This window comes from Camelus dromedarius, chromosome 10 (genome assembly GCF_036321535.1).
Source record: "Camelus dromedarius isolate mCamDro1 chromosome 10, mCamDro1.pat, whole genome shotgun sequence".
Classification (NCBI taxonomy): Eukaryota; Metazoa; Chordata; class Mammalia; order Artiodactyla; family Camelidae; genus Camelus; species Camelus dromedarius.
The window spans coordinates 70,632,315-70,658,290 of NC_087445.1; the positions used below are offsets into that span (position 1 = coordinate 70,632,315).

Here is a 25,976-nt window from a genome sequence, read left to right on the forward strand (position 1 = left end):
GAATAATACACCTCAGCCACCTCCGAGGTTTGCTGTGAGCATCACTTGAGAAGGAGCCAGAGAAAGCTTTTTGAGAATTGCAGGGTACTGTTCAGATGCGGGGAGGTGTTAATGGGTTCTGTGTGCATCTAGGATTTGGAGATGGAGGTGGGTGCCGGACGAGGAATTGGGAGGAATTGCCAAGGATGAAACCAGTCGTTCCAAGTAGGCCTTAGCATTTTCTGCTTTAGCCCAGCATCGCCTCTTGCCAGATAGGTTAATGTTGGTCTTAATCACCCAGCTCCCCCGCTCCCCTCCCCGGGCAAGTTTGCTCTGCAGACCCGCATTAATGGCCTCTTCTCCCCCTCGCAGAGGCCTGGCCTGTGACCCTGGGCGGCCACGTACTCAGTGGTGCCATCCCTTCTGGCTCGAGGCTCCACACCGCCCGGGAAACGTGGAGTGCTAGTTAATAAACGGCCTTTTGTTAGGAAGGTCAATTGAAGTGACGGTAGAGACGCTGTTAAAAGTAATTTGCAGTCAGAAAATATGTAATTCAGGGCAGGCCGCTTTGAGTGATTGCCTTTGCCATGGATATCTTGGGCGTCTCTCATTAAAAGCTTCCTTTGCTGGTGGTGGTGCTTCCTCCGCTGAGCCGCCGCGGCCCCGCGCAGCGAGGAGTCATTTGTCTGCATTTCACAAAGGCTGCTTGATCCCCAGGGTACCGCCACGGCGGGGGTGGGGGGGTGAGAAAGAAGGAGGCGCGCATCCGAGATGCTCGGTGTTCATGCTCCGCCCTCTCGCCCGCCGCATCCTCGCAGCCCGCAGGCCGGCCGCGACCGGGCACGCGGAGCCGGGCCGCCGGCCCCGGCTCCTTTGTCTGCCCGGCTGGCGGCCGCGCGCAGCCATCTTGGGCCCCGCTGCGGGGCTGCCCCCGGTGCATTGTGGGAGCCTCGGCCCCTCCGTGAGCGCGGGTTCAGCCGCCCGCACTTGATGGCGCGGAGGAGGGCGGCTGTCATCACAGCCTCGCGGAGAAGACTGTGGCCCGAGGACGTGACTCTCTCAGCAAATAAAATATTTATTTATTCCCATGCTCACTTCCGCTCTCTTATCTCTCTGATAGTAGAGGCAGTACTATCTTAATAATGAAAAAAAAAACCTTACCTCTCCATGTTCTTTATTAAATTCACAGCATGATATTTTAGCACTGGAAGAATTCGTACATTCTGTTAATGAGTTGTTAATTGCGAAGCATTTTGGTAACCAACAGCAGGTACCACTGTTTTGCAAACTGCAGCAGTGCTTTTATTTCCATGTTACCAATAATACGGGATTTTTCCCAGTGAAGTACTTTTTGGTCAGTGTTTGATTTGGACTGGGCTGCTGCAGATATTTAATTCTAAGCCTTCCTTATTGGGGACATGCATGCATATTCATTCCATAAATACTTACTTAGCGCCTACTGTGCGCAGGAAGCACTGAGTTCTGTGTGTTACACAGATAAAGCTGCCTGGTAAATGAAATTTGAAAATATAGAACGATGTGATGATGCAGCGTGGTGCCCTGTCCCCCTTCCCTGGGCTTTGAGAAGCTTATTTTCAGGAGAATTCAGTAAAGGGTAACTTAGTTTGGCTTTTGTCATAAACAGAAGCTGAGAGTGTACTGCTGCCAGGCGCTTCCTAGCCTTGATCCGAGACTTGGCTCCGCTGCGCTGACAAGTCTGTTTCCGGAGCCTTTCGTGGGTTCCCAGGGACGCTGATTACATGGTGACTTGCATGCAGCATTCTGGTTGTTTCTATTTAGGAGGCTGTAGTCATTTTAAATAGCCCACGCCTTTTCTGATTCTAGGCTGAGAACTGAGAATACTCCTCCTGCCTGCCTAGTTAGGCAGGGTGTTCGGTTTGCTTTTGAGGCAGTAACCAGCCCTGAGAGAGCTGGCAGACCTACAGCCAGTGGAATTTAATTGCTGCAGAAGGAGGTGGAATTTAACTTGCTCTTTTTCACTCTTGTCCTTTTAAAAGCACTAAAAGTCATTTACATAAGGTGTTACCTTTTTTATTTGCTTTCTAGTGCACTGCCACTCGAGCTGCCCAGGCCCAGTGCTCTCTATATTCTGCTTGTCTCCTCTGGTCAAATCAAGAGGCAGTCAGCAGCAGAATAATAATTCCACTTCCCTCCCTTTCTCCCAAAGTGCCCAACAAGAATTATGGTCATTGTTAGTGTTTAGCTTTGAGTGAGTGCCCACATGACCTGCAGGATTAAACACAACAAAGAGACCCACCAGTCCTCTTGGGAACAGCACCAACCACGTTTCTGGCCTGTTACACTGGACCTTTGTGTTCCAAACCCGCCAGTCTCATCTCCTTTTTGTTGAGCGCCTACTGTGTGCCAGAGACCTCTGCAGGCCCTTTATTTCCATGACTCCCTGAGTTCTCACGGCAGCTCTGTGACTGTCATTATCCTGACCAGTCATCAGCTAGTAAGTCATGGAGCCTGGACTCCGGTGTCGTGCCTGGGCCTCTGTGCCCAGAGCACCTTCTATGTGTTTGCAGAGCTCTGCCTTCTAAACAGTCCACCCTTGGATGTGTAGAGGCTGTGGGTTTGGAAGGCTGCACTTCCACAGGGAGATACTGTGAGCAAGAAAGATGGGAGGTGTTGTTGGATTGAGCCATGTCTGATTTATCCTCAGGGAAGCTGCTGGTATCTGTTCAAAAGTCAGGCAGCTGGATGGGAGAGTGTTCAAAGCTAACTTGGGAACAGCAGGGACTGGAGGTGACTTGAATTCTTAATGTCAGGAAAGGGTCAGGCAAGACCAGGGCTCCTTGAGCCAGTCCAGGTATATGGAGCTTAGTTCAGGGTATCTACCTCAAGATTCTGGTTCTACCTGTCTGAGACTTTGTACTGGTCACTTTAAATGCTCACTCAGTTTGAATTTTGTGCTTTCTTTTTTTCCTTTTTGGAACCAGGAGCAATCCACCATGCCTGAAGTCAAAGACCTTTCAGAAGCCTTGCCAGAGACATCGATGGACCCCATCACAGGAGTGGGGGTGGTGGCTTCTCGGAACCGAGCCCCGACAGGCTACGATGTAGTAAGTCAAGATTCACTGCTTCAACACGTTTTTATCTTCTGTGTTCAGGACCCTCTGAACGTTGTGTGTAAGACGTGCTTCTTTCCTCCAGGAACTTAACCAGGGAGAGAGAGCATCACAAGTGGGAAGCATCCTGGTTTGGGAGCAGAAGATGTGGGCCTATCTGGGCTGTTTCCTGGCCTTCTCTGGGTCACTTGACCTCCGTGATGGTTGTTTTCACCTTCTGTGAAATTAAGGGGTTGATTTCCAAAGTCATTTCTAGTTGTGACATTTCATGAAAAGGATCCAAGAGTCTGAAAGACCCTCGGTGGTTGTCATAGGTTGTCTTACATGTATAAATGTCATGAATGTATTGATATGCATTTATATTGCTCCTTACAGTTTACAAAGCAGTTTCCTACCTGTGAACTCACTTGGCTTTCACAGTTCCCTGGAGGGTGGGAGGGCAAGTTGCTTTATCCCCGCTGTGTTGATCAGGAGAACCGAAGCTCTGAGAAGTGAAGTCACGCAGCCCAGTCCTTGGGAGTGGTGAGTCAGGACCAGACCCTCTCCCACGTCCAGGGCTCTGACACATCACCACAGATTAGCAGAGAACTTGCTTCACTTTTCAGCAGACGCCTGTGGTGATGTTCAGTAGTACTAATGGCTGGAATTGGTTATTTTGTAGTTTCAATAGGTAAATTCTGATTTGGAGGGAGCTTAAAAAGTGCAGAATAACTCTTAGGAGGGTTAGTTAACAGTGACTGGCCTTATGTGTTCTAAGATTCTAAGGCGGTCTTAGTTTCCCTTTCCTCATTTTGTTTATGATGACATCTTATTGTTTCTCATTGAAAATGTACATAGGACTACGTAAGAATAAAAGAATATGAGTCTCATTAGCCAGCACGGAAAACCTGGCACGATGGTAAGATCCGTGTTCGATGTACTAGGGGTGGGAGGGATGCAATGGCCAGTCCAGTAGAAGCCCCAAGGCAGGGTTTCTCGACTGTGGCGCTACTGACATTTGGGGCCAGATGATCAGATAACTGTGGGGAGTGGGGCTGTCCTGCGGCTTCTAGGATGTTTAGCAGTGTCTTGACCTCTTCCTACTAAATGCTGATGGCATCAACCCCCGAGTTGTGACAACCAAAATGTGTCCAGACATTGCCAGATGTCCCCAGGCAAGGGGGGTGGGCAGGCAGAATCAGCCCTCATTGAGAACACTGCAGTGCACACTGGGTCAGCCCACGCGGGTCCCGCGCGAGGAAGGGGAAGCCTGTTAAAATGCCCCACATCACTTTCCCAACTGTTTGAAAGCTTATAAACATTTAAAAAGTGAAAGAATGGGGGAAATCTTTTTTGACAAAGATTTGAGTCTTACCTGCTGCCTGACTTCAAAGTACTGTTTGAATGTATAACTTGCCATAAAATAGAATCATTAGGTATGGCTTTGTGCCATAAAACTCTTGGGGAAGCTAATAAAAATGTTCCTGATTTGAGAAGGCTGAGTGTCTTTTGATGAATTAGAGATGAAGCGGCGAGTCGTGAATCAGGGCAGGGGCTGGTGCTCACCGTCCCTGGGAGGACTGGCTACGGGCTTGCTCCCCTGGGGGGCCTGGGTCTTCTTGCTGTTCCCGCTCGGTGGTCTGTGTCTTTAACATTCTGCTTGTACCTTCGGGGTCATCGTGCATGCTTGGCTGGTGGGCGGCAGATGGCCTTTGATAGTTGGGTTTCCTGAAAGTCTCGGTAAGTCTGACAGGAGCAGAATCTATCCCTATCATTTTCTCCTAACATCTAGCTCAGGGCACAAGAGCGCAGTGTCAAATGAGTAAGATTAATAAGCACATCTCATGATGAGGCTGTACCGTGCATTATCGTGAAAGGTGAGCGGGGCAAGAGGCTCCAGCAGGTCAGCTTGGCAATTACCCAGCCTCTGCTCTCCGAGCCGGAGCGTCCGGGCTCCCCGGAGCCCTCTCTGTCGGGGAGAGAGGTGGGAGTCATCTCTTTGTACTGCCCGCTGGACTGTTCCCAGATAAGCATCTGGTTCCTCAGAGGCCTGACCCTGAGTTCAAGGGGACTTGGGGGTGGGGGGACACGGAGGAGGAGGGGCACTTCCCATTCCTTTTACCCTGAGTTTCACATGAGGTCACCATCCAGGCCGAAGCACAAGGCGTTTTGCGGTGGCCGGGCCACAGAGAGGCCTGACAGAAGCAGTGGTTGAGGAGGCCCTGCGGCAGACCACGGCCAGACCTCTGTGTCTGTCACATGCGCCGTGGGGTTGGTCCCCCCTGCACAGAGTCCGCTCAGTGCCGTGACACGGGCCCGGGAGCCAGGCGCCAGATGGGCTGCTGACCCGGGGGGCACAGCCACTTTACATGAGCGGTTCCCTGTTGCTGCTGGAAGTAAAAAGAGGTCAACTGTTTATTTATAAAAATTTCATTTTATAACTCCTCTGCAGGTCAGGGGAAGCTCCCTAGGCTAGGAGACTGGGGAGTATTTGCTCGACTTCTCAATTTGTTGTCCCTGTCTCTGCAGTCCCCTCTGGAACAGCCTCCCCTTCTGCTCCTCAGCCACACTGTCAGACCTAGGAGTGCTGGTGACGGTTCCCTGCCGTCAGAGGTCGGGTGGGTCTCAGGTGTCCGCAGTCCCTGGCGTGGTGACGCTGGTGTTTGCTGAAGGTCGTACATGCCGTTTTATTATATGTGGATGGTCAGTTTTCCACAATTCGTGATGCCACGGAAGCTCTTCATGCTAAAACACCTCTGCACAGAGTCAACCATTGATTTCCAGGTCACTCGGGGATGTTGCAGTGTCTGAGGGCATCAGGCTGGACATCACTGATGACCATTGTTGGGAGTGTTTCTGTGTATTTCCAGTGAAATACTTCTCCCCTTTTTACCCGCACTCTTTTGCCTTACTCAGTGAGTGTTTACAACTCAGGGACTAAACAGTATATTTGTGAAGATGACTCTTTCTTTCCAAAAAGGAAATATCTTCCTTTGATAATATACTTCTTGGTCATATACTTTCATATGATAATATACTTTTTTGGCAAAAACAAAAAAGTCAGCAATACAATGAAAGAATAATCAAACACTCCACAGTGTTTTAGTTTGAAGTGTATTTGTCCAGGCTATTTTTTTGAGTACCCACTGTGTGCCAGCTAATAACTGGGGATATAGTGGTGTGTGAAACATCTGCCATTTCTGCCTTCATGAAGCTTGCAGTCTAGACCGGGAAAAAGACAAATGATCGCACAAATAAATGTAAAATGAAATTTTGGTAAGTGCTTTGAAGGAAGTCCTAAAAGGCTTATTTTTCAGAGCTGGTTTTCCAGATCTACCCCTTTCTCTTTCTCAATCCCAGACTGTGGCAGCAGGAACCTCCTCCGACTTATTTCTGCAAGTTGCTCCCTTTTTCCATACCCTGAGGCCTGTCCAGTGTCTGATCTCCAGCTTTTTCTGAGCCTTTCCTGGGGCACCACCTGGAGTGTGCTCAGGGTTCTTCAGCTATGGGCCCCTCCCCGGCCACCTCACTGCACTGTTCTTGTTGGTGGCATCTGCGAGGTTGTGCTTGTCTGGGGGTACCTCCCCTGCTCACCTGGCAAGGCTGTACCTTTCCTGGCCAGAGTAGGGATGGACACTCCTTTTCCTTCACTCCCTTGTTCTGTGACCTGCCATGGTTTCCCACCGAACAGCTGAGTCCAGAATTACTTTTCATGAGACTTTTCTGGGGCTCTGAGGATGACAGAAGCAAGAGGGTGAGGCTCAGAGAATATTGCTGCTGAGGTCCAACCCCTTCCCTGCCTGGCCTCTGCCTTGCCTTTGGCTACTTTCAGTCCACCTGCCCCAGAATGGCATTTAGAGCTGCCATATGTAGGGTCCCAGCCAAATTGAGTCTTGGTCTCAGAGAGGCTGGGAGATTTTTTCCCTTTTCTTCACTCCAATCTAAGACCTCCTTCATCCCCTCCCTGGGAAACCCCACCTGACACAAGGGAGTCTTTCTGGCACAGTGACCCTGAAGTGAGAGACCATCCCCTAGTTCAGGGACTGTTTCCGGACGTTCAGGCGGGGGATTCTCAAGCCTCAGTCCTCTGGAACTCCACGCCCTGGGTTCCTGCTGTGGTAGGTCTGGGTGGGGCCCGAGAGTTTGCATTCCAGCCAGTTCCCAGGGGATGCTGATGGGGCTGGTTCAGCGGCTGCACCACTGGGCTCAGTTAAGTCATTCTTAAATGGCCGGTACCTGTGGGCACCACAAGTCTATCTCAGGAAGGGCTGCGCTAGCTTTTCCTCTAGTCTTTCAGCCTCTCCTGATTTAGAGTTCAGACGATCTCAGGGGGTGAGTGTGTATGTTTGTGGGTTTTAAAAAATACATATTTTAAAAAAACAAATAGGATGATACTATTTATACTCTTATAACTTAAAAAATATATTGTGGGCCTAGCTCTTAATCTATGTAGATATATCACATCACTTAATAATATATTTTTGTTGTCTGGCTGTACGAAAATTTGGCTAATAATCCTGTCTTGAAGGGCGCTGAGTATGTTTCCATTTTTGTTTCTAATATGATAAACAGCATCCTCGTGTATGTATTTGTGGCGTGGTCACCCTACTAATGCCATGGAACAACTTCATAGGTTGGAATTACTGGGTCAGGATATTCATGTTTTAAACTTGGTAAATGTTGCCAATTGCCTTCTAAAAAGGTGGTGACATTTTGTCATTTTCTGTCCTCACTCAAGTGAGTGTGAGTAAAGTGCATTTTTGCGGGGTTGAATTGGCCAAGTGCCCCCTCCCTCCAGGCTTTGCACCCAAATGCCAGTCACACTGGCACTCGCCACGGTTGGAGGGGACCAGCCACCCCCTCCCTCTTCACTTCCCATTTCTTCCCCGGCTTCCTCTTCTGGAGCCTGGGCCATGTGTTGTTTCAGAGGGAGCGGTGGGTCTTCTCCGCAGGGGGCTTCTCCTCTCTGATGACCGGAGAGAGGACACACGTCCAAATCCTTTAATTCGTCCCCGATGACTTCAGTGTATCTTCGAGTCCCACTTCCTTCTACTCACCTCTCCTCCAGCCTCACTGAACCTCTTACTTTCTCATATTCGGAGTAAGGAGGAACTTTGTACCATAATATCCTTGAATCCACTTTTCCCGCATTTCCAAAATTCCTGTCCCCCCCCCCTTTTTGGGTAAAATTTTACTCATTCTTCAGAGCCCAGTTTGAATAGTTCCTTGGTGAGCTTTTCCCGACATTACTCGTTCATTTATTGCCTCAGGCATTTGGCTTCACAGATGTTTATGGACCCCCCACATTGTGCAGGGGTGCTGGGAGGCCCCGGATCCTGGGGGGGGGGGGTTCCCTCAGGTGAAGGTGAGAGATGAGGACGGGCGGGTGGGTGAGGCTGGACCACGGCAGAGTATTGTCATCACATGAAGGTGGTGGCTATTTTTCTGAGAATGGTAGGAGTCACTGCAGGACTGTAAGAAAAAGGTTCTTAGATTGTACTTTTTTAAAGTTTCCTTGGTGTGTGCAGAAGGGGGAGTAATAGGGTTAAGGTATCGAGGCAAGGCACTGAGTGTGTGTAGGGGGAGGCCTAACCTGTGAACAGTGGATGGACTGGAGGGATGTGGGAACACGGGGACCTGGATACATATCCTTTCATAGAGAAGAATGGGTTGAATGCTGGGAGGTGGGTGCAGAGGTGAGGAAAGGGAAGGACCAGAGTGACACGAGGGTGTCTTGCTGGGCAGCTGGGTGGATGTTGCTGCTCTCTGCTGAGATAGGAACGTACACGACCAGGAGGGTTGAGGGAGGAGGAGGACGACCATCAGTTCAGTTTTGGACACGCTGAGTGTGAGGTGCTTGTGTGACGTCTGGGTGGGAGTGCTGGGCAGCCCTAGGTCTGGAGATCTGGAGAGAGGTCTGGGCGTTGTCAGCACATGGCAGGACCATGGTCCTGGGGGCTGGCCCTGGAGCATCACTGATTAGGGATGGGCGGGAAGGAGGCTCAAAAGGGGACAGGGGCTGAGCACCCAGAGAGGGAGATGGAAAAGTTGTAGGAAACTGGAGGAAAATGAGTATTTCTAGAAGAAGGGGTGGCCAGTAATAGTCAAAGTTTCCTAAAGGGTAAATAAAATGAGGCCGAAAGGTTTCCACTGGGTGCAGTAACAAGAAGGTGGCTGTGAACTGGGTGATAGGCTCAGAAGCAAGGTTGGAGTGGATCTGAAGGGCCCACCTGAGGTGCCGGTGACCAGAGAGGCCAAGTGTACAGGTGGCCTTTAAAGAAGGGAGGGTAGAGGGAGAGTGGCAACCTGAGGGTGACACGGGGTCAGGAGTCTTGTCTTCTTTGTTTAAAGGCGGGCAAGCATTGAGTACGTTTAGTTGCTGATGGGACGAACCAGGAGTGAGGAGGGTTGACCATACAGAAGAGGGAGGGGCTGTCTGACGCACGGCCCCTGAGGCCAGAGGACCTGGCATCCAGAACCAGGTCAGAAAAAGGCCCAGGAATTTATGTTTGTGAAGCTCTCACTCCTTCCTGCTGCTGCGTTCTGGGAAGCCAGCCTCGATCACGGCCTCTGACCACCTCGTGGGCCTCCCAGGGCCCTGTGTGGACCAGCCATCCCCTCCCTCTTCACTTCCCATTTCTTCCCCGGCTTCCTCTTCTGCCCTCTCCTTGCTCTCAACACCCCTGTTTGTTTCTGAGACTAATTAGACAGCAAAACATTCCTTAAAAACTGCTCAGACTGTATAGTTCCTATATGCCTGAAATATATTTAGGTTTTCTAAATAATTGTTAGTTTCAGATGCTTAAACTACAAAATGAGAGGGGCTTTGGCGGTGCCAGGAGAGGTCGACTTTCCGCTGGGCCTGTGGGCTGTGTCTAGGGGCATAGAGAAGGGTGAGTTTAAAAGTCTAAGCCTACCTTCCAAAGTGGAGAAAGAAAAAAATTATTCACTAAATGCTGGAGCAGAATCAGACAAGTTGGTGTTTTTATATCAAGCTAAGAAATTTTCAGAAATCAATGAAAAGCATGTGAAAAAGATAAATGATATCTTCTTAAAGACATATGGTAGATATCAAGTGGAGATTGCAGGACATAGTTGTATGTCCAGTCTGATCACAGCTGTCACGTGGATCTGCCCAAAGCTGAAGTTGTCAGAGAGACCGGAGCGGGCAGGAAGACCACCCCGTCCCTCCTGGCAGAGAGCTGCCCCTCCCAAGCTCTGGCTGCACGAGGCAGAGGCAGAAGCAGGGCCGGCAGCCCCCTCCCGCTGCCCGCGGCTCCCTCCCCACGTGGCCTTGCTGTCCAGGGCTGCAGACCACGTCTGCCTCACACGCTGGTTTATTTTCAGAACCAGAGCTAGTTTTGATAAAAGGCACCAGGTGTTCCTCCCTTTTTGTTTTGTAAGAAAATACAGGAAACTGAGATTTACTGATAACATGGAAAGTGGTTTTACGGCCAGCCCTTGGGCCTTTGTTTCCTGAGGCCTGGATTAGCAAGCTTTGCATAACTGGCATCGTCCCTGCTCTGCCCCCGTGCCCTGCGGAGCCCCTGCCTGGGGAGTGGGTCTTCCCGGAGGACGCACCTGGGCTTCTTCTGCCTAGGAGGGGTGGGCAGAGCCAACATCGCTCTCAAATTGCCTCCCTCTTGGCTTCTCTCCCCCTCCAGCTATGGACTTTGATTTTCACCCAAAACTTTCTTCTCACTAGTGACTTATTCCATAGTCGGTTCATGTGGAAGGTGGAGAGGACTGGGGGAACGCTGCGGTGTTCCAGCAAGAGAGACCTTGCCACGCCACACAGGGCCACGCAGGGAAGCACCCGGGTCGGGCAGAGGCAGAGGGAGCAAGGGGAAGGCATAGCCAAGAGCCTTTATTGTGGTTTCTGTGGGAAAGAGAAGGCGAGGCAGGGTACATGGGTTTAGGATTGTCTAGTTTAAATAATTTCGGCTTGCTCTGGGCTATAGGAGTGGCCTCTTGTCAGATATCTGGCCCTGGGTGATTTAGGCAGGAGGATGGTGTTTCAGACTGAAGGAGCCTGATGAAAGAGGCAGATGGCTGGGAGCATGTTCTCAGGATTGGTTGGTTTGCACATCAAAAATGTGCTCACAGGCAAGTGGTGTTCTGTCTCTAGGAATTAGCTAACCTCTTCCTTAGCCACTGACAACCACTAATTTGTTCTCCACTTCTATAATTTTGTCTTTTCAGGAATGTTATATAAATGGAATCATACAGCATGTAACCTTTTGGGATTGGCTTTTTTTCATTTTCAAAAATTCAGCGTAATTCTCTGGAGTTTCATCTAGAGAATCTACTGCATGTGTCAATAGTTTGTTCCTTTATTATTGCTGAATAGTATTAAATGATACAGCTGCACCACAATTTGTTTAACCATTCACCTGTTGAAGGACATCTTGGTTGTTTCCAGTTTGGAGCTATCATGAGTAAAGCTGCTACATGCTCGTGTACAGGTTTTTGTGTTAACGTAAGTTTTTATTCCTCCAGGATAAATGTCTGGGAGTGCATTTGCCGGTCATATGGTAGTTGTGTATTTAGTTTTTTAAGAAAATGCCAAACTACTTCCCTGTGTGGCTGGTAACATTTTACATTTCCATCAGTAGTGTGTGAATGATCCAGTTTCTCCACATCTTTTCCAGCATTTGTTATGGTCAACATTTTTTTTTGTTGTTGTTATAGCCATTCTGATAGGGTTGCAGGGATAACTCATTTGGTTTTTTAAAATTAATTAATTTATTTTTTAAAGTTTATTGACATGTAGTTGATTTACAGTGTTAGTTTCAGGTGTACAACAAAGTGATTCAGTTACATATATATATATATATTTTTTTTTCCTTTTCAGATTCTTTTCCATCATATGTTCTTATAAGAAATTGAATGTAGTTCCATGTGCTATATAGTAGGTCCTTATTGTTTATCTGTTTTATATATAGTAATGTGTCTGTTAATCCCCAACCCTTGATTTATCCCTCCCTTCCCTTTTCCCTTTGGTAACCATAATTTGTTTTCTATGTTTGTGAGTCTGTTTTTTCTTTTGTAAATAGAATTTGTATCATTTTTTTTCTGGATTCCACATGTAAGTGTTATCATATGATATTTGTCTTTCTCTTTCTGACTGACTTCACTCAATATAATAATCTCTAGGTCCATCCATGTTGCTGTAAATGGCATTATTTCATTATTTTTTATGGCTGAGCAGTATTCCATATATATCACATCTTCTTTATCCAGTCATCTGTTGATGGACCTTTAGGTTGTTTCCAAGTCTTGGCTGTTGTAAATAGTGCTGCTGTGAACATTGGCTTGCACGTGTCTTTTTGAATTAGAGTTTTCTCAGGACGTATTTTGGTTTGAATTTGTATCCCTCTAGGGCTAATGATGTTGAACACCTTTTCATGTGCTCATCTGCCATCTCTATAACTTAAATGAAGTGTTGCTTTGTGTCTTACTCGTTTTCTATTGGATTGTTTGGTCTTTACTGTTGAGTTCTGAGAGTTCTTTATATATTCTAAGTAAGAGTCTTGTTGGTTGTGTGGTTTGGAAACATTTTCTTCTAGTCTGTTCTTGTCTTTTTATCGCAGCAGGGTCTTTTACAGAGCAAAAGCTTTAAATTTTGATGAAGTCCAATTTATCAGTTTTTCTATTTTATCAATCATGTTTTTGGTGTCAAATCTAAGAACTCTTAGCCTAGCCCTAGATCCTGAAGATTTTCTCTTATTTTTTTTCCTACAGGTTTTATAGTTTTACATTGAACATTTAAGCCTTGTGATACGTTTTGACTTAATTTTTATACAAGGTGTGAATTTAGGTTAGAGTTACTTTTCTCCCCCTATGGATGAACAACTACTCCAGTACCATTTTTTGAAAAAGCAACCTTTCCTTTTGAATTGCTTCTGAATTGCTTTATGAAAAACCAGCTGGGCATATTTGTGTGACTCTCTGTCCAGTTTTATTCTGTGTGGCTAGCCCTCTGCCAATTCCACGCAGTACTGATTATTGCAGCTTTATAGTAAGTCTTGAAATTGGGTAAAATGATCCCTTCAACTTGATTTTTCTTTTAAAAAATTGTTTTAGCTATTCAAATTCCTATGTCTTTCCATATAAATTTTAGAATAATTCTACTAGAATTCAGATGGAAATTGATGTTTAAAAGGGCCTCTGAACCCAGTTCCAGCATGGGGGCTGCTTCCCCACACCAGTAGCCAACAACTCTCAGACAGTTCAACAGTTCTGACACTTGTCTACCTGGAGCTTGCATCAGAATCCATAAGTTAAGGGTTCAATCCCACAAGACTGCCCCCTCCCAACTTCAGACACCAATCAGCAGTTGTCACCTGTGTGTCTTACCAACTGGCTATAGGTCAGAGGTTCCAATGACCTGACCTTCTTCTCGGGTTCAATTAATTTGCTAGAGTGGCTTACAGAACTCAGAGAACATTTTATTTACTAGACCACTGGTTTATTATGAGAGGATATAACTCAAGAACAGCCAGATGGTAGAGATTCATAGAGCAAGGTATATGGAAAGGGAGAGGAGCTTCCGTGCTGTCTCTCCCAGCACGCTACTCTCCCAAATCTCATGTGTTCACAAGCCCAGAAGCTCTCTGAACCTCGTCCTGTTAGGGTTTTATGGATGCTTCATTACATAGGTATGATTGATTTTATTATTGGCCACTGGTAATTGATTCAACCATCAGCTCCTCTTCCCTCCCTGGAAATCAAGGGGTAGAACTAAAAGTTCCAACTCTTTATTGGTGGTTGGATCCCCTGGCAACCGGTCCCCATCCTTAGGTGCTTTACAAAAGTCACCTCATTAACATAAACCCAGTTGTGGTGAAAAGGGGCTTGTTATGGATAGCAAGACACCCATTTCACTTTTATGGCCCCACAGTGATTTCAGGAATGAAGGACAAGAGACCAAATATTATGACAGAAGATACTGTCATTGCTCTTATGTGCAGGAAATTACAAGGGTTTTCGAAGCTGTGAGCCAGAAACTGTGTGAGAAGACCAAATATATATTTCTTATTATAAATCACATTATCACAACATTGAATCTGTGTATCAATTTGAAGAGAATTTACATCTTTACTATGTTGTGTCTTCCAGTTCATGAGCATAGTATGTCTCTCCATTTATTTAGTGCTTCTTTGGTTACTTTCACCAGCATTTGACAGGTTTCAACAGACAAGTTGTAAACATGTTTTGGTAGATTTAAGCCTAGGTGCTCTATTTTTTATTTTGAGCAATCTAAATGGAGTTGTATTTTTAATCTTGATGCCTATGTGTTCATTACTATAATATAGAAATAAAATTGATATTTGTATGTTTATCTTTGCTGAACTTTGAGATCTTGCTGAACTCACTTATTAGTGTATAGTCCTTGGGATTTTCTGTGTAGATTATCATGTCATCCTTTCTTCCTTTCTGACCTGTATGCCTTTTAACAAGTTGAGAAACTTCCTTTCTGTTCCTGTTTTTCTAAGAAGTTTTATTAGGAATGGATGTTGAATTTTGTCTGATTCCTTTTCTGTGTTGATTGATAAATTGTGTGATTTTTTTTCTTTAGCCTGTTAACACAGTGGATTACACTGATTGATATTCAAATAATGAACCAGCCTTGCATCCCTTGAATAAATCCCACTTGGTCATGATGTACAAGTATTTTTATTTATTGTTGAGTTTCTTTGCTGATATTTTGTTAAGAATTTTTTAGTCTATTTTCATTAGGGGTGTTGATCTGTAGTTTTCCTTTTTTGTAACATTTTTATCTGGTTTGGTAATGCTAGACTTATAAAATGAATTGAAATGTTCCCTCTTCCATTTTCTGGAAGAGATTATGTAGAGTTGGTGTAAATAAAATGTTAGATAGGATTTAAACATTAGATTGAATTCTGTAGTGAGATTGTCTGGGCCTGGAGATTAATTTTTGGAAGTTTTAGAATGATGAATTCAATTTTCTTACTAGCTATAGGGCTATCAAATAATCTGCTTCATATTGGGTAAGTTGTGGTAGTTTGTGTTTTTCAAGGAATTGACCCATTTCATCTAACTTGTCAAATTTATGTGTGTAGAATTGTTTGTAGCATTTCTTGATTATCCTTTTGATGCCTGCAGACTTTATAATATTAGTCTCTGTTTCTGTTATTGATAATTTGTCTTCTCTCTTGTTTCTTTGTCAGTCTCCCTAGAAGTTTGTCAGTTTTCTTAACATTAAAAAACACCAGCTCGTTTCATTGATTTTTCTGTTTTCAACTTCCTTGATTTCTGCTTTTATCTTTATTATTTCCTTCCTTCTCTTTGCTCTGTGTTTATTTTGCTCTTTTTCTAGATTCTTGAGATAGGAGCTTAGATGATTGATCTGAGACTTTTCCTCACTTCCCTAATGTGTGCATTTAGTGCTGTAACTATCCCTGTCAGCACTGCGTTAGCTGTGTCCCACAAATTTTCATATGCTTTATTTTTGTTTTCATTTCTGTCCAATGTATTTTGAATTTATCTTTGGACTTCTTTGATCCATGGATTATTTTAAATTGTGTTATTTAATTTCCAAGCGTTTAGAGATTTTCCTGTAATCTTTCTGTTATGGATTTCTAGTTTGATTCCATTGTGATTGGAGGACACACTCTTTATAAATTCAGTTCTTTTAAATTTGTTCAGGTTGGTTTTGTGGTCTATTTGGCATGTATTCCATGGTTACTTAAAAAGACTGCATATTCTGCTGTTAATGAGTGGACTTTTTTAAAGTATCAGTTAGATCCTCTTGGTTGATAGTGTTGTGTTCTTCTGTATTCTGGCTGATTTTCTGTCAGTTATTCTATTAATTTTGGAAAGAGGCACATCTCCAACTATAATTTTGGAATTGTCTTTTTTCCCCTACAATTCCATCACTTTTTGCTTCACACATATTTTTCAGCACTATTGTTTGATGAATACACACTTAGATTTGCTATTATGTCTTTTTGGTGTATTGACAATTTTATCATTATATAATGTCCCTTTCTGGTAATTTTCTTAGCTCTGAAGTCTGTTTTATGTGATATCAATGTAGCTACTCCTGCTTCCTTGTAATTAATGTTTTCATGGTAAATCTTTTTTCATACTTTTACTTTCAGCCTGCCTATAGCGTTATATTTGAAATAAGTGTCTTGTAGATGGCACATAGTTAGATCATGTTTTTAAATCTACTCTCTGTCTTTTAACTGATATATTTAGACCATTTATATTTAAAGTAATTATTGATATGGTAGGGCTTAAAGCTGCCATTTTGTTTTTTATTTTTCTGGGTTTTTTCCCTGCCTTCATGTGAGTTACTTGGACATTTGTTAGAATTCCGTTTTAGCTTATCTAAGTGTTTTAGAGTGTATTTTTTTGTATAGCTTTTTTAATGGTTGCTCTAGGTATTACATTGTATGTGTATGTGTGTATGTGTGCCTGTGTGTGTATCTTATTTACAATCTACTAGTAACATCATTTTACTAGTTGAAGTGAAGTGTAGAACCCTTACTCTCTTTTATATCCTTTTACCCTCCCTCATTTATGAATATAATTGTCTTAAATATTTCCTCTAGGTATACATAGAACTATATCAGACGGTGCTATAATTTTTGCTTCTACCATCAAACATAATTTAGAAAATTCAAGAGGAGAAGGAAAGTCTATTTTATTTACTCACATTTTTATTGCCATGTTTTCCCTTTCTTCTCAGTGTTTCAGAGTTCCTCCTTTTATCATTTCTTTTCTGTTTAGAGAACCTTTAAACCATTGTTTTAGAGTTTGTCTGCTGATGACAAATTCTCTTAGTTTTACTTTATCTGAGAATGTCTTTATTTCTTGTTCACTTCTGAGGTTATTTCACTGGATGTAGGCCTCTGGGTTGACAGTTCTTTTAGCACTTGAGAAATGAGATGCCATTTCCTTCTGGCCACTGTGATTTCTAATGAGAAATCTGCAGTCATTCCAATTGTTCTTCCCCTGTAATTTCTTTCTCAGTTCTTCAAAATTTTTTCTTTGTCTTCATTTTTCAGAAGTTTGACTGTGATGTGTCTTGGTGTGGATTTATTTGGATTTATTCTGTTTGGCGTTTGCTCACCTTCTTGACTCTGTGGATTTATGTCTGTTACTAAATTTAGGAAGTTTTTAGTGGTTATTTCTTCAAGTCCTTTTTCAGCCTCACTCTCTTTCTCCTCTCCTGGAACTCGGGTGACAGCGATTATGATAGGAATCTTTTGTTATAGTCCCACAGGCCCCCGAGGCTCTGTTCATTTTTTTGTTCAGTCTATTTTCTCTCTGTTGTTCATATTGGGTAATTTCTATTCTATCTCCCAGTTCACTGATTCTTTCTTCTCTGTCTTCCATTCTGCTGCTGAGCCCATCCGTTAAGTTTATTTCAGTTACTGTATTTTTCAGTTGTAAAATTTCAGTTTGATTCTTCGTTTACTTTCTGTTTATTCATGAGGCTTTCTATTTGTTTGCTGAGACTTTCTGTTTTTTTCATTTGCTTCAATCATGTTCATAGTTGCTTAGTGAAGCGTTTTCATGATGGCTTCTTTAAGATAATTCTGATATTTGTGTCCTCCTAACATTGGCATCTGTTGATTTTTTTAAAAATTTAGTTTGAGATCTTTCTGTTTCTTGGTGATTTTTTTGATGAGTGAGTTTTGATTGAAACCTGGAAATTTAGGGTATTATGCTACATGGCTCTGGATTGTATTTAAACTTTCCATTTTAGCTGGCTTCTTTTGATATTCCTCTGATTCCTGCCAGGTAGGAGTAGTGGTCCTGTTTCCCCACTTGGCCTCTATTGACACCTGAGGAGATGGGGCTCCTTGTTCCTGCTGGATGGAGGTGTGAGTTCTAATTCCCTACTAGGGTTCACTTATTGATTGGTAGGAGTGTCTCAGTTTAGCTCCCCTTGTGGCCTCCACTGACAGCACAGGGTTGGGGAGATGGCCTTGGTAGATATCATAGTGAAAGTCCAGGCTTTTCACCGGGCCTCTTCAACATCACCCCATTTCGGGGTGGAGTGCCTCATTACTTCCTGATGGAGATGAAGGTCCTGGCTCCCTACTAGACCTTCCCCGACACCATCTTGAGGTGTTGGGATGTCTTGTTACAGCCTAGTGAGAGTGGAAGCCTAGACTTCCTCGTCTGGTTTTGCTGGCATGACTAGGGTTGGTGTCACTGTATCTTATGTGGTGTTTGGCTGGAGTAGATCTGTTGTTGTCTAAAAGTTTCTGTCTTGCTAGGATGCCCCTTTGGCTAGAGAAAGCAGGCTTTTGTTGGGGCTTTTTTTGGTCTGTGTCTATTGCTGTTGCTGGGTTGCTGGCTTCTTTAGCTCCAAGTCAGAAATATGTGGGGCAACAAGAAACCTCGTGTAACTGAGCAGGACCCTATGGAGCCTTCCTGGGATAGACTCCTCCCCTATATCCTCTGCTTTAGCTCTTCTCTGAAGTACCTAGGTAACAGTATCTGAGGCACATTTCCTGAGTTATTTTACAAACACTGAAACCCACCACCAAATGGAAGAAATTAACTATTTGATGATCATGAGCACATAGCCTACAGACCTACTGGCAGCTAAGGAATGATAAAGTTAACCCCTGTGACACTGCCCTGTTACCTCACCATCAGCCAGTCAGAGAACTGTGCACGAGCTGATCACATACCCTGGGACCCACCCCCACCACCCCCACCACCCCCACTTGTCTTTAAAAATACTTTCCTGAAACCTGTCAAGGAGTATGGGTGTTTTAAGCACGAGCTGTCCTGAACTCCTTGCTTGGTGCCCTGTAATAAACACTGCACTTTCCTTTACCACAACCTGGTGTCAGTAGGTTGACTTTACTGTGTGCAGGCAAGTGAACCCAAGTTTGGTTCGGTAACACTAGGAACTCACCACCATGTTGTTCCTTGGGTCCTGAGGTCCCTGGCTGCTTGCCTTCTTTCAGAGTTCACTTATGTTTGCTTCAAATAACGTACAACGTTTACAGTTGTACTTAGGAGAAATAGGGAAAAGTATTCCTACTCCACATTACTGGAGGTGGAAGATCTGTCTCACTTTATTTTTATGTTAATTCGGGGTTAACTAGAGAATCTGTTTATTTCTAAGCGTATCAGAAATCTTTCCAAAACATTTATGTTCCAGCCTTATTGTGTATGTAGGCAAGAAATACAAGAAATACCTTGTGCTTTTTTGCCATTGGTACATCTTCCTTGCTGAAGTTTAGATTTTTTGCCCATTTTTAAATTGGATTGTTTGTGTTACTACTGAAGTTTGAAGTTTGAAGAGTTCTCTTATATTTTAAGTACAAGTCCTTTGTTGGATGTATGTTTTACAAATATTTTTCTCTCGGTCTCTAGATTGCCTTTTCTTTTTTTTTAACAATATTTTTGAAAAGCAAAATTTTAAAAATTTGATGAATTCAGTTTATTAATTTTTTTCTTTTATATTTAGTTTTTTTATATTACATTTAAGACATTTTTGCCAAACCCAGGTCAAGATTTTTCTCTATAATCTCTTCTAGAAGTTTTATAGCTTTAGCACTTACACTTAGGTCAATAACATTTTAAGTTATTAAAAAAATTTTTTTTTATTGAAGTGTAGCTGATTTACAGTGTTAGTTTCAGGTATATATCAGAGTGATTCAGTCATACATATACATACATATATATTTTTCTTTTCAGATTCTTTTCCATTATATGTTCTTACAAGGAATTGAATATAGTTGCCTGTGCTATACAGTAGTGCCTTGATGCTTATTCATTTTATATACAGTAATGTGTGTCTGTTATCCCCAACCCCTAATTTATCCCTCCCCACTCTTTCCCCTTTGGCAACCATAGTTTGTTTTCTATGTCTATGAGTCTATTTTTGGTTTGTAAGTAGAATTTTTATCACTTTTTAAAGATTCCACAGGTAAGTTATGTCATATGATATTTGTCTTTCTCTGTCTGACTTTCCAGTTCGTTTTTGTATGTGATATGATATAGGGACCAAGTGTCACTTTTATGTGTGGCTGTCAAATTGTTTTGGTACCTTTAAAGATTATCCTTTCTTCTGAATATATGTATGTATATACATGACTAGGACATTGTGCTGTACACCAAAAATTGATACATTGTAATTGACTGTACTTCAACTTTAAAATTTTTAAAAATTAAAAAAAAATTAGCCTTCATTGAATTTCTTTGGCACTTTTGTCAAAAATCAACTGATCTTACATGTGTAGGTAAATCTCTGAACACTGTACTCTATTCCATTGATGTACATATCTGTGCCAAAACCACACCCTTTGGTTTTTGTAACTTTACAATTTTCAAAATCATGTAGTCCTCTAACTTTATTCTTTTGCAAAGTTATTTTGGTTATTCTAGGTCCTTTGACTTTTAATATAAATTTTAGAATCAGCATGTTGATTTCTACAGAAAAAGCTTGCCGGTATCTTGATTGGGGTTGTATTAAATATATGGATCAATTTGCATGGAATCAACATCTTAACACTGAGCCTTCAGATCCATTAACATGGTATATCTCTTCATTTATTTAAGTCTTCTTTAATTTCTCTTGTGAATATTTTTAGTTTTCAGTGTAGAAGCCATGCAGATGTTTTGCTAAGCATTTCATATTTTTGATGCTATTGTAAATGGTATTTATTTTCATTTTAATTTCATACTAGTTTATAGAAATAACAATTGATTTTTATATATTGATTTGATATTCTGCAACCTTGATTAGTTCTTGTGCTTTTTTAAATATTTCTTACAATTTTCTACACAACATGTAGAAACATGCTGTCTGTGAGTAAAAACAATTCTACTTCTTCGTGTCTGGTCTGGATGCCCTTTTATTTATTTGTCTTGCCTCACTGCACTGACTAGAACATCTAGTACAATATTGAGTTGAGGTGCTAAAGGCAGACTCCCTTGCTTTGTTCTAGATCTCAGGGGGAAATCATTCAGTGTTTCACTAATTAAATACAGTGTTAGCTGTAGATTTTTTGGGTTTTTTTGTTTGTTTGGGGCTTTTTTTTTTTTGTAGATACTGTTTAATGGGCTTAGGGAATACTCTTCTGGAGAGTTTTTATCAAATACATGGATGTTGAATTTTGTCAAATGCTTTATCTGCATCTATTGAGATGATCATATGGTTTTTCCTTTTAAGTCTTTTAATATGGTGAAATATATTGATTGACTTCTGGGCATTAAATCAAACTTACATTTCTGGAATAAACCCCACATGAACATAATATATTGTCTTTTTAATATATCATTAAATCAATTTGCCAAAATTTTGTTAAGACATTTTATATAGAGACTCATGAGAAATATTGATTGGTCTGTGGTTTTCTTTTCTTACAATGTTTTTGTCTGGTTTTGTCTGGTTTTGTTTGGTTAGGGTAATGCTGGTCTCATAAGTTGGGAAATGTTCCTTCCTCATCTGTTTTCTGGAATATTTAGTGTAGAATTGGTATTATTTCTTCTTTAAATGTTTCTTTAATGTACCAGTGAAGCTATCTGGGCCTGGATATGGGAAAATTTTTATCTTCAAGTTTTTAAATAGATATAATGGTATTTAAGTTATCTGTCCTTGAATGAGCTTTGGTAACTTGTGTCTGTCAAGGAATTTTTCCATGTAAGTTTTTTAATGCCTGGGCATAAAGTTTTTTGTAATATGTCCTTATCTTTTTAAATATCTCTTGGTCTGTAAAACAACCTCTCCTTCATTCCCAATGATGATAACTGGTGTCATCTCTCTTTTTCCCTCCACAGGCTGCCCAGAGTTTTATCAGTTTTATTAATCTTCTCAAAGAATTAGCTTCTGGTTTTACTAATTTTCTCTATTATTTTTCTGCCCTCTATTTTATTATTTTCCTCTTATTATTTCCTTTTTTCTACTTACTTTGGATTAATATTTTAGTTTTTTTAAATAGAGGTTTGGGTCATTGATATAAGAACTTTCTTCATTTCCAATAACAAAAAAAAAGCATTTTAATGCTATGAATTTCCCTCTAAATTTTGCATTAGCTGCATCCCTCAAATTTTAATATGCTGTGTTTAATTTTTTTTTAAAGTACAGTCAGTTACAAGGTTTCCATTTCTGGTGTATAGTACAGTGTCCCAGTCATGCATATACATACATATATTTGTTTTCATAGACTTTTTCATTAAATGTTAGTACAAGATACTGAATATAGTTCCCTGTGCTATACAGAAGAAATCTGTTTTTTAATCTATATTTAAATATAGTGGCTGACATTTGCCAATATCAAACTCTTAAATTTGTTGCATTTAATTTTAATTCCATTCACAATATTGTCTGATTTCCCCTTTGACCCATGGGTTTTTTACCTGTGTATTGTCTTGCTTCCATATATTTGGAGATTTTCCAGATATATTTCTGTTATTGACATCTCATTTAATTCCATGTCATCAGAGAATAAACTCAGTTTTATGACCTAGTATTCTCATGAGAGTCAGCAAACTTTTTCTGTACAGGTCCAGATAGTATATATTTTAAGCTTTATGGACCACTGTGATCTCCATTGCTTACTGATTATTTTTTTAAGCCTTGAAAAAGAAAACTATTTGTAATTCATAGGCTGTGCACAAACGGGCTACAGGCTGGATTGGCCTACAGGCTCATTGACCCTAAGCCTAGACTATGATCTGTCTTGGTAAATATTTCATGTACACCTGAAAAGAATGTATATTCTGCTGTTGTTGCAGTTGGAGAATTTCTGGTCATTATTAAAATAGTTCTTCTTTACCTCTCCCTTTTCTGGGGCTCTAATTATATGTCTGTTAGACCACTTGACATTGTCCCACAGCTCAAGTAGCTGGATGAACACGTGGAAGAAAATAACATAGGTACAATCAGAAATAAGAAGTAAGAGAAAAGAGGGGAGAGTTGTTAACTGAGAATTGATTCTTCATAAGAAGCATAATAGATAAACTTCTGGCAAATATAATAGTAAAAAGAAATAAAATAAATATAAGCAGACTTTAGACTGAGAAAAGTATAAGGAGAATAGAAAATCAAAATAATACAATGTTTAGCTCTTATGTGCAACCCTATGGAACTAAAACTGAAAATCTTGATAAGGTAGGTCATTTCTACTGCTATTTCAGAAGAAGAAATTTTATAACAAGCCCATAACAAAGGACGAGTTATTTCCAACAAAAGCCACTAGGCCCAACTCTTCTTATGGTAGCATTCTATAAAATTGTCAAGAACAGGTAATTCTGACATTCTGTAAACTATCTTAAAACTTTGAAAAAGATGAGAAACATCTCACTTTGTGTAGGGGAAAACTAGTTTTTTAGAAAATATATTTATCTTACATTCAGCAACCTCATTATAGTCTTTTATTGTTTCTAATTCCCCACCTTGTTTCTTGGCTGTTCCATGACTGTTTGGAGCATGTTTTAGGCTGACAAGTTTATGAGTTTTATGCAATAGATAATTATATGATTGTAGGCTCCATTATGTGATTGTGGAGAGGGACAGATGAGAGGGGAGGAGTTTAAGAAGGGATTGACCTGTTGACTAAGCACCACTCTGTTCTCCACTGTTTTTTTAAGGCCTGTTGAATGGTCTCCTGGTGCTTCTTCCTCACTCCATTCTAACCTCATCTTTCCTACATTCTTGCCAGTGGAAAATTCCTAAAAGATCAGATAACTCACCTTCTTAGAACTGTTCTCCAGCTGTCTGTTTTTTGATTCAAAGGCAAATCCGTTGTTTTGCTTACTGCTGAATGTTCAGCAACTGGCTTATCAGATGGACAGACTTCACTGGAATCTAAGACTTTGGTTGCCCCTTCCCAACTTTTCTAGCCCGCATCCTGCCTGTGGGAGCTCTGTGTGCTTCTGCAGATGTGCTGGTGCCATTCTTGCATCTGTGCCCTGCGTGTGTGCTCTATTGCTCTCCCTGTGGAATTATGTTCGAGCTCTGTGTTTAGATAGTGCCTTTACTTTCCTCCACTGCAGTTCTTACCACGCTCATTACAGAGGTCAGTTAGTGTGTATCCCTCCCTGCAGCCAAGGCCCCTGAGGCCGTGGAACGGTCTTTCCTACGGCTCTCCCTCCAGTGCTGTGCTTGGGTGCATCCACGCTCCACCAGGCGAGCAATGAGTGTTTATTGAATCCAAGTAGCTGCCTCCTTTCTGTTTTGCCTTTCTGTGTCTGGGATATTGGATGCCAACATCCAGCTAAGTTATGTTTGTGTTAAACATGAATTGAAATACAATTACAGCTGGCAGTGTGGTTTGAGGGCTGAGTAATAGAGTAAATAAGATGGGTGACTTAGTCACGAGCGCCAGTTCATCTCCTTTGCTTTCCTGCCTCCTGCCATTGAGCGTGACTCATGAGCAGCACGAGGTCAACTTGTCTTCTCTTAAATCGCATCACTTTCGCTCTTCCTGTCCTCCTTGTCTTGCTGGGTCTCTTCCAGGGCCCCTTTGTTAGAACCAGCCAGAAGCCCACAGCCAGGCCTTGCGGTCTTCTTGGCTCCCACGGCACCTCTGCGGCCCACTCATGGGTGGTCTGTGCGGAGAACCTGGGCACGGGTGGAGCCAGCAACGTGGGGCAGGGGGAGCCTGGGCCCAGGTGCAGGCTGCATACTTCCTCGAGGCCCCGGAAGCCATGCAGGGTCGCTGGATTTTCTGCTGATCCCAGGATCACTGGTTTTCGCTCTTTTCTTAGCCATGTCCTGCTATTGCCATAGCTTAATCAAAAATATCGCCTCCTTATCTTAGACCCATTTTGTTTTTCATAGCCTCGTTGAATTGCATTCAGGAATTGTGTCTTACGGTTGGACCTCTCTTGAAGTCAGTTGATGTCTTGGGGTCTCCAGAGCCTTTCAGACCTGTGCCGTTGCTTGTCAGCAAGCATTTCTATGGTCTCCCGAAGTCGGCTGGTGTGCTCCTTCGTAGCAGCCCACTCTCCTAGGTGCAGAGGAGAATTCAAGAACCATTAGAGATGGAGCAGCAGAAGAGGGGGCGCACTCAGGCGCACTCATGAGTTCGCCATCCCCCACCACATGCAATCCAGCGCCAGGCCCTGGGGACTGTCAGGTGTAGTCCCCGCCCAGCAGCAACTCACAGACCCAGGCAGAAGGGATAGAATGAGCAGGGAGGTGGAGCCCCTCTTCCTTCCCAAGACTGACCCCCCCTGTGAGAGGGGAGTTTTCGCTTCCACGTCTTCCTGCCTCGGTCCTTGCTTGTAAACCCCCCTTGTGTTGATCCCTCTCATTCTCTCCCCCGTCCTCGCCTCACAACAATGCTGCTGTCCCCTCTGTTCCTAAAATCGGATGTGGCCACCCCACCTTCGCTCTGTTTGCCTGCCCTCCAGCCACTGTCTTTGTGAGTTCTGGTGGCTTCTGCCTGCCATCTCCTCCTCAGCTCCGCTCACCCTTCCTTCCTTCCTGTCTCCTTCAACAGCTTTTTTCCTAATTCTTACTCTTCTTGATCTCATCTCAACTTTGGATGCTGTTGACCAATTTCTTCCTTCCTTAATGTATTCGTTTTCTGAGTTTAGAACCAACACATGCTCATTGTAGACAATTTGGAAGATACAGAAAAGTACAAGGAAGAAAAAAAGTAGCTCATAATCCTACCACTTAGAGGAAAAATGCTGTTAACATTTTGACGTATATTCTTTCATTTTTCCCCTCCGTGTGGATGTGTTTTAGCAGTAATGGGTTTCTATTGCATATGCTATTTAGTAACTTGCTTATTATTGCATTGTACAGTATTATTATACCATGGCAGTGTTTTCTTAGGCCATCAAATATTTTTCTGTAGCCCTTCTTTCTTGAAGCACCCTTATCCCTGAAATGTCATGTGACCTATCTCTCCCTGCTCTTCCCCGATTTCCCCTTCCTGTGTTGTCTCTCCCACTCTGTGCATGACCCCA

The 25,976-nt window shown here is 42.7% G+C and overlaps 1 protein-coding gene across 9 annotated transcripts in view; it reads left to right on the top strand.

Annotated features, from left to right (window-relative positions):
• Window positions 1-25,976, top strand: part of MVB12B (multivesicular body subunit 12B) — a 163,928-nt gene that overhangs the window by 9,800 nt on the left and 128,152 nt on the right. For 8 of the 9 annotated variants that reach the window (XM_064490518.1, XM_064490516.1, XM_064490517.1 and 5 more), the window contains exon 2: window positions 2,943-3,065. In XM_064490518.1, the coding sequence (XP_064346588.1) occupies window positions 2,943-3,065 (123 nt within the window). Of the gene's footprint in view, window positions 1-2,942; window positions 3,066-3,156; window positions 3,970-25,976 lie in introns of all 9 variants that reach the window. The other variant, XM_064490520.1, reaches the window with a different exon arrangement.